Source organism: Strongylocentrotus purpuratus, unplaced genomic scaffold (assembly GCF_000002235.5).
Source record: "Strongylocentrotus purpuratus isolate Spur 01 unplaced genomic scaffold, Spur_5.0 spur5_contig_851, whole genome shotgun sequence".
In the NCBI taxonomy this organism is placed as follows: Eukaryota; Metazoa; Echinodermata; class Echinoidea; order Camarodonta; family Strongylocentrotidae; genus Strongylocentrotus; species Strongylocentrotus purpuratus.
In genome coordinates, this window is record NW_022145559.1 from 729187 (window position 1) to 737426 (window position 8240).

The window sequence follows — 8240 nt, forward strand, 5'->3', positions numbered from 1 at the left end:
TTTTATTTTCACGATGGTGCTTGCGTCGGTCACGTGACCAATTTTTGAGACCAGGTGACTGATCCGGTACTAAATGCACAGTGCGCGACAATCTGATACGAAGAGTAGCATACGGATGAGAGAAAGAGAAAGTTAGAATGGTAAAACAAACAAAAATAACATAATAAAAGGTGATAAAGAAACAAACGATAGCAAGAGGAAATAATTGAATAATAAAAACACAGAATAACATAAGAGAAGGTGACAGAAGGAAGAAAAAAAAATAATAACATAAGGAAAGACAGAAAGAGAAAGTGATAGAATGATAACAACAAAGAATAACATAAGAGAAGGTGATAGAAGAAGAAACAAACAATAACATAAGAGATGGTTGAAGATTAAAAAAAAGGAAAAACATAAGGAAAGAGAAAGTGATAAGGAAAAAATAATGGAAAGGTAGAAGAAAAGATGAAAGATAGAAAAACAAGAAATAACATAAGAAAATCAGGAAGAGAAATGATAGAATTAAAACAAAGAATAGCATGACGAAAGATAGAAAAAAAAAATAAACGAACAATAGACAGAAAGGGAAATTGATAAGTAATAGCAAATTCAAAGAAAGGAAAGAAGATGAAAGATGGAAAAACAGACAATGAATATGATAGAATGATAAGAAATAACAAAATATACCAGAAGATGAAATTACCCAATGACTACATATAAGAATTAAAATAAAGAACATACCGAGTCGTCTGGTGCTTCAACTTGGAAGTTTGATAAGGAATACCAATAAAACTGCACCCACGTTGACGTTTTTACGGAAATTGCCCTCGACTCCCGTCGTGTGATTTGGAAGGGAACGTGGACCGAGAAGCTCGCCCATGCGCAGGGGGATAAATATGACGTCACGCGTAGTAGCCCACGTCCGGTGCCTAAATCGAAAGCTCGCTAATATATTGCGATGGCCGGGGAAGGGGGGGGGGGGGTTATGGGCTTCTAGCTATTTCAAACTGGATTGACCAAGAGTGTAGCATCTGCGCCCCGTCCCCTTCCAAAATGTTAGACCTTATTACGCTACTGGCAGTTGTTTGGAAGAGGTATAATCATATACTGGTATGAATGTTGCTTTATTTACAAAGAACGTCAACGACGTGTGCTTTTCCCAGCAACATGATATTCCGCTCCATAAATATGTTTTATCGCATGTTACGGATATCAAATGCTTCCTCTCTTCGAATATTTGAAGCCTTGTAAAGCATTATTTTTAATTGTATTAATTATCTATAGATTACATTTTATTATCATCATGTTGATCTATTATTTTCTTTTTTAAATTCTATTATCATCATTACCATGTGTATTCATTTACTTCATTATTTTCTCTTCTTTGGGGGGGGGTGGGGCTGAACGTAATCTAAAGGCCAAATTTTACATATTGGTATGATTTTGCGTTGTTATACTGAGTGCTCAACAATGTTAAGTAAAGGAGTGAAAATGGACGACCCAATTTCTTCAAATTCGGAAAATCTTATTCTATTCTATACTTATTTCTCCTTTTTGTTTCTTAAAGATAAACTCCAGTTCTGGTAAAAAAAAAGAAAATTATTTCTCACAGAATCAAACGAAACTTACACTGAATGTTCAAGATTACAAATAAATGACATGTGCCAAACAATTTTGGAAGAAAATGTATACTGGCTGAGTAATGAGCATAGAAAGACAAAGAAATCAAGGTAGTACTAGCCCGACACCATGTGTGCTGTCCCATATATAGCTTTCTGTGTACAGTGCTTGTTACTTTACCAAGGCTCGGCAAAATTGATGATGATTTTGATGACTCCAGAACCTTGCAGTGCAGACCAATACTTACACGCTACATGATCAACTGTTTCTGATCCATTCCACACCTTTTCTTTCACAATGCAATCGCATTACCAGAACTCACCTTTATCTTTAAGGGGGATATACTCATACACCTTTTAATACAAGTCTGAATTGTAGCCATAATAGTTGTTGATAAAGACATTGCAAAATCGTTGTATCAGAACGCAAACATATCTCGTTTATACACTTTAGATCTACGCTTGCTATAGTTGATAGTTGGTAAAGTAACAAGCACTTTTAAAAAAATGATAGTGACGGTAGTAGTAATAATGTTAATAACGATAATGATAATGATATTATATTTATTTTTTACAACGTGATGATGGTGTTAATGATTAACAGTAATAATATGTTACTATACCTGTCATGAAATCACAACTTTAAAAAAATTGTCATGCAATGTTTTGTTTTCTTTTTCTTTCTTTTTTCTTTTTTTTTTTTTTTTTTTCTCTTTCTTTTCTTTTTTTCTTTTTCTTTTTCCTTCTTTTTTCTCCCTCTTTCCTCCATTTTCTTCTCATCTATCTTTTCTTTTTAAAGCTTTATTATAACTAATATCAGGTGCATCTAGTCGGGTGTGGGGAGGAAGGTCTGCGGATCACAGTTATTTGGTTAACTTTTTCCATACCCGGGCAGCTCGACCGGATGCACCTGCTATTGCATTATTTATATATGCTTTCTATTGATTTTTTTAATCTCAATTCATGTTTGTTATATTGTTGTATTATGTGACTTGATTTGCCAAATAAAATAATAATAATAATATCTAAGAACATTTTACGGAAGGAATATTATTTCCCAAGCTTTATCCTATCTTATCAATGTCATCTTGATCAAGAATGATTAAGAAGCCATTTTTTTGTTTAGCTATTTCGCGATAAGGATTCAATTCTAACCTGTCTCTGGCAGTAGAAACTTCAGCGGCTGCTGCTGATGAATCTTGATAAGGAATGGCGACTGATGTAGATGTCGACGGTCTCGGGGATGTGGGAACTGTGTCTCCTAGTGATGTCTCGGTTATTCCTGATTGTAAGAGTGGGACATTTTGTTGACTTCGAATATTTATTCATTATGTTCGTGTTATTGGTTGTAAAATCATGTTGCATTAGAAATTTATTTGCGATTTAATCACAAAGCATAATCATGTTTCAAAGAGTAAATCTTGTTACCAAATATTGTTATTAACATTTTGTGTTATCTGCTAACAATCAAAATTCATGTTGGTGAGTTCAAGTTTGAATTTAAAAGATTTGTAGTGATTAATGTAAGCATAATCATTACATCTCCACTAAGCTTTTTTCTTAAATTTGGAGGGGGAATGAAATAGTAAGAAAAAATAGATATTAAACATAATGTACAAAGCAAACAGTAGGTGAGTTTTCATCGTAAATCGATCCGGTTCATTGTGTGTGCATGGAGACTGAAAGGCTATAATTATGTTTATGTCCATTTTTCGTTTGCGATTATTGATTTTGTCTGTGCTGTATGTATGCATCCACATAATTATCATGATTATGTTATCTATTTCACTTAAAAACTGGCTTTCTCAACACATGTGTTGTGTAAATAATAATAAATATATATACACAAAAGTACAGAACACACAGTTATAGGCATGTATTTATCTTTTTTTCTAAGTGAATTCTGCCCATGGCACTCATAATGTTCGTCCATGACAAAGAGTTTGAACATCTGTAACAGAAGACAAAGCTTGGGTTTAACATTCAATCGATGTGACGAGAAAAACAACTTCCTGTACTAAAATGTGCCGTTAAAAGTAAATGTCAATGGCAGTTACTTTAGATAGAACAGACAACAAGAGCCTAAGTCAATATTACTGGTTCTAACTCATCCGTCAATGTCTAGGGACATTTTATTTATTCTATATCCAGGAGGTAACCATTGCAACCAAATGTTATGAAGTTTCAACACCTTTGCAGGTGATACCTTTTTTAAGTAAAACATAAACAGTTTCCTATGATGCATTGGTTATTTTCGACATGCCCTAAACCTTTCAAGACCTGTAAAATGTCTGCCGCTTACAGATTGAATGAATGGCAAACATCTGTGGTTTTCTCGGTTGCTTTGATTCTAATTGATGTTATTTACCTTCTAAGTGCATGGGAAAGTGGAATCGCTTTCTTGTGCTCTGTTCCAAGATGAAATGTAATATCACTTTATTCTCTTCAGCGGTTCGTGTATCCACTGTGAACCACACTTTTTGCTCTGTCAGATGGGGAATGTCACTTTCCTTTAGAGTCTACGAAATAATCATATATATATATACAGACTATGTATTTATATATACATATATATGTGTGTGGGGAAATAAACGAGACATATTTATCAGACTGAAATGCTTCTATTTCATATTACAAAAATATATATAAAAACATTCGTATAAAGCAAAATCACAATATTCCTATAACAATTTTGAAATGAAAAATGCTTAACAGAAGATAACCAACCATAAATTGCCTAATTCTCGAATTGCCAAATTATGAGTTTTATATCATGTGGTCAATAAATAGCTCATTTAACTGATGCTCAAGAAAAAAAACATTATCCGATTCTATTACTGAACATTTATTGAGTACATATAGGCCCAATTGCATTTGTCCAACTTTATACAAAATATTAAAAATGATTTGGGGCATGTATTGTCCTACTTCCATTTAATCAGCCAATACTTAGCATTTCAAATCCAATAAAATATTGAACAATTTGATTTAAACTGCTTGTTTGAATGTTATCATTGCCTCGTCTTTCTCGGTGCTTTCTAGGCAAGTAATCTTCAATCCTCCAGAACGCCACCTAAAGCTACAGTCCCATATACGTCCCGGACCGTCCCGGACCATCCCGGACCCCATCCGGGGTGATCCGGGATTCGGTCCGTGTTGACACCGTGTTGGCTCCGGGGTGGTCCTGGATGGTCCTGGATGGTCCTGGATGGTCCTGGATGGTCCTGGGCGGTCCGGGAGTCGACCCCGGATGTTTTTGACGGTCAAAAACTGCCGGGGTGGTCCGGGACGGTCCGGGACAATAGTTTGATCCGGGGTGATCCGTGTAGCCACCGTGCTGGGTCCGGGGTCATCCGTAGTGGCGCCGGGGCGGTCCGTGTTGATCCGTGGCAGTCCGGGAGTGAGTTATTGACCGCCCAGGACCATCCAGGACCATCCAGGACCATCCAGGACCACCCCGGTGCCAACACGGTGTCAACACGGACCGAATCCCGGATCACCCCGGATGGGGTCCGGGATGGTCCGGGACGGTCCGGGACGTATATGGGACTGTAGCTTAAAAGCATCACACTTTTTTGAACAAAACATCCCGGACCATCCCGGATCACCCCAAACCATGGTCCGGGATGGTCCGGAGTGGTCCGTGCTCGTCCGTGCTGGTCCGGCTTTATATGGGACTGGGGCTTAACTAAGAATTGCTCTCCCGGGATCGGATCAATGTATCCACGCGGCACCTTAAAAGTTGAGGAAAAAAAATTAATAGTTCAAGTTCATATGCGTTTCCACTAAACAAAGTGTAAACTATAAGTTATATAGAGGGAGAGAGTATGAAGAAGAAAGAAAAGGGGGAGGAAGGTAACTGACCCATGAACAAATACATTCAGAACTACAGAAATTTAGGATTTAAAAGACCAGAAGAGGATCTACTACACGAGAGATATTTATATCTACCATAATAATAATTTTTCTATAAATAATAATGATAATAATATTGAAATTAATCATAATACTTATAACGATCATAATAATAATAACAATAATCATGAAGATTTTCATTATTATTGATTTTTAAACATCCATTTATTGATCAAACGTATCCAACAAGGACACGAAATAGCCCAGGATAAAACTGAATGATTAGAAGATGCAATGAATTTTGTGTTTTTACAAGTTTATAATAATTGGGTCTTATATACCCAGGGTAAGCACAACACTACGAATGCTTCTCTTCCTGCGGGCCCTCCAATTATTATTACCTCAGCATTTCCAGGTACCCGTTTACACGTGGTGGAGAGTGGAAAATGTGGATTGATGTTTTGCCAAAAAAACGTCAGCACCTGGCTTGGATTCAAACCTCAACACTTCGATTGAGAGTAACGTGAGTGGACCACAATAACACGGCACCTTATCGTATAATCCCTAAACAGTTAAACTTGATATTGATTGTAATATAAAGTTGTATCGAAGGAGATGACGATGAAGAGCAAAATGATAAGAAGAAAATACAAAAAGAAAGAAAACCAACCTCTCCCTTTCCGATGTTTTCATCTCTTACACGGACAAACAACACATGTTCATCATTCTTCGGAGTTAACACAGGAATATATGGTGTACAAATAACACATTTTCCGATAAATGCCCATGTGATGATAGCTACAATCCATATTTCGGAGAAGTGGTCCATGTAGACATCGAGGTCGTGATGTCTCACAACACATTGTGTGCTGCCGTTAGTAGAAGGAATCGCTGTAAAACTTTCAGAAGCTAATAATGCAAAATATCAACAAAAGAATCTTGTAAACATACGTTTACCCAAACCCTTTAATATCATTTTACAAAATTACTTGTATGTCAAATTAATCAAAAAGTATCGCAGTTCTTGCATTTTATTACAAAATAAAGGAACCATGTCCTGTATTCTCTAACAGTAATCATAATTCTTTGCCCCATCCCAACCAATACAACTTCATGTCTTAAAGGTTTGAAAGGCGTTTTGGGGATTAAAAAACAGCCATAATTATATGTTTGTATTTGTGCAAACCGAGGAACTTGGAGAGACACTTGATATAGAATTTTGAATGGGTCACTGAACCTGCCATAAACTGACAGATCACTATTGATGATGATTTGTGCAATTAACTTCCTTGAGAATATATATTACTTTACTTAATGAATGGCAGAGTGAATGGGACAGAGAGAGAGCGAGACATTGAGAAAGACCAGACTTTACCACTCTTGCGATGATAAGTGACGACTTCCGCAGCCTCTGGCTTTGTGAATATTCCACAATGGGGCATCGTTACTGTCACCGGAACGTCGAAGGTTGCATCGGATGGCGACATTCTCAAGCCGAAGGAAATAATGGCTTCCGTTTCCTTCAGCACCAACTCAGGTGGAATGTCATGGATTGGTTCGACGGTTACATCTTTTGCGCTGTAAGCTTGATTCGGTGGAATTCTTACTTCAATACCATGCTTCTCAAGCCGGATCACGTCAGTATCCTCACTCAAATCATCCCTGCTTATAGGATTTTGAACTGCGATCTCATCGTGGAGGGCGCTCGGTGAAGAGATTTGGTGAACAGGCTCTGGTATCTGACCCTCGTCATCTGCAGGTTGTGAAGTGTCTTCATGCGGTCTGAAATACGCCGGCTTTGCTCTTTTTCCAGCTTCCATCCATGCAAACATGGCTCGCTTGGAACGCTCTTTTTCTGTAAATGATTTTGGATACACTACTCGTAATCATTACTGGATTTGTATAGTGCCTTTTTCCAGAAATAAAATCCTACTTCTGAACAGAAGTAACAACATTTGGGGGTAGTTGGACTTTTTAAACACTGATTTTACAATAAGAATAAATAATAATACATAAACGTAAAGTTATACATTATAAACTTGCATTTTATTTTTAATTAATAGGGGTCTTAATATCGATTCATTGACATTGTATGAAGGCGAACATGTAAAAATTATTCAATTGCTGCGCTTTGAAATATGATCCATTCTGTAAAAATATTACAGATATAAAGGGAATGCCTACCTTCATCTTCATGATGCTCGTCAATACTCAAAACTCTAAAAATGAAAGACCAAAATTGTAGAAAAATGTTAAGCAATATCCAGGTACAGACAAAAGAAACGTATCATCTTATAACAATCTAAGATTCTATTATTAACACGAGATTCATTTGATCGTCATGTTGATGTTTTATATACCTATCCAGTACTTGCTTTTGAAAATGATATCCAAAAAGGTGTAGAAATTGTCAACATAAATAAAGTGATTATTACACACAAGTCTCTTCCCAACCTGGCTGGGGATTTACTCTTGACTAGGCCTCGGCCTTTGCTAATCGCTCCACATATACTCAATTATCGTGTTATTTATCGTTCTGTACTGCATGTTTTTGTTCCGAATGTAATATTTTGATTTTTTGTTCTGCTCTGTTTTACATATTTTACTGTCTTTATTAGTTTTGTGGAAATAAACAAATTGAAATCATTTTTCGCAATTCTTATTACAAGTATTCAGGGTTAGCCCATCGGAAACAAGGGAAAGGCAGACAATATACCTATGAACTCTGTCAGGTATGTGTTTAGAAGTTGAGGAGGTCCGTCTACGTGCACGAACTGAACGGGA

General features: G+C 36.6%; 1 protein-coding gene across 1 annotated transcript; it reads right to left on the reverse strand.

The window, feature by feature from the left end:
* Nucleotides 1–6738: 6738 nt before the first annotated feature.
* On the reverse strand, nucleotides 6739–8240 carry LOC115928072. Its single transcript, XM_030994750.1, has 3 exons — nucleotides 8173–8240; nucleotides 7641–7675; nucleotides 6739–7311 (listed from the first exon to the last, which is right to left on the reverse strand). The coding sequence occupies exon 3, from the start codon at nucleotides 7286–7288 to the stop codon at nucleotides 6764–6766; it is 525 nt and encodes a 174-aa protein (XP_030850610.1). The 5' UTR covers nucleotides 7289–7311; nucleotides 7641–7675; nucleotides 8173–8240; the 3' UTR covers nucleotides 6739–6763.

Bases quoted from the DNA above. Each gene is read 5' to 3' on its own strand.
- LOC115928072 (XM_030994750.1), bottom strand. From the start codon at position 7,288: ATGTTTGCATGGATGGAAGCTGGAAAAAGAGCAAAGCCGGCGTATTTC.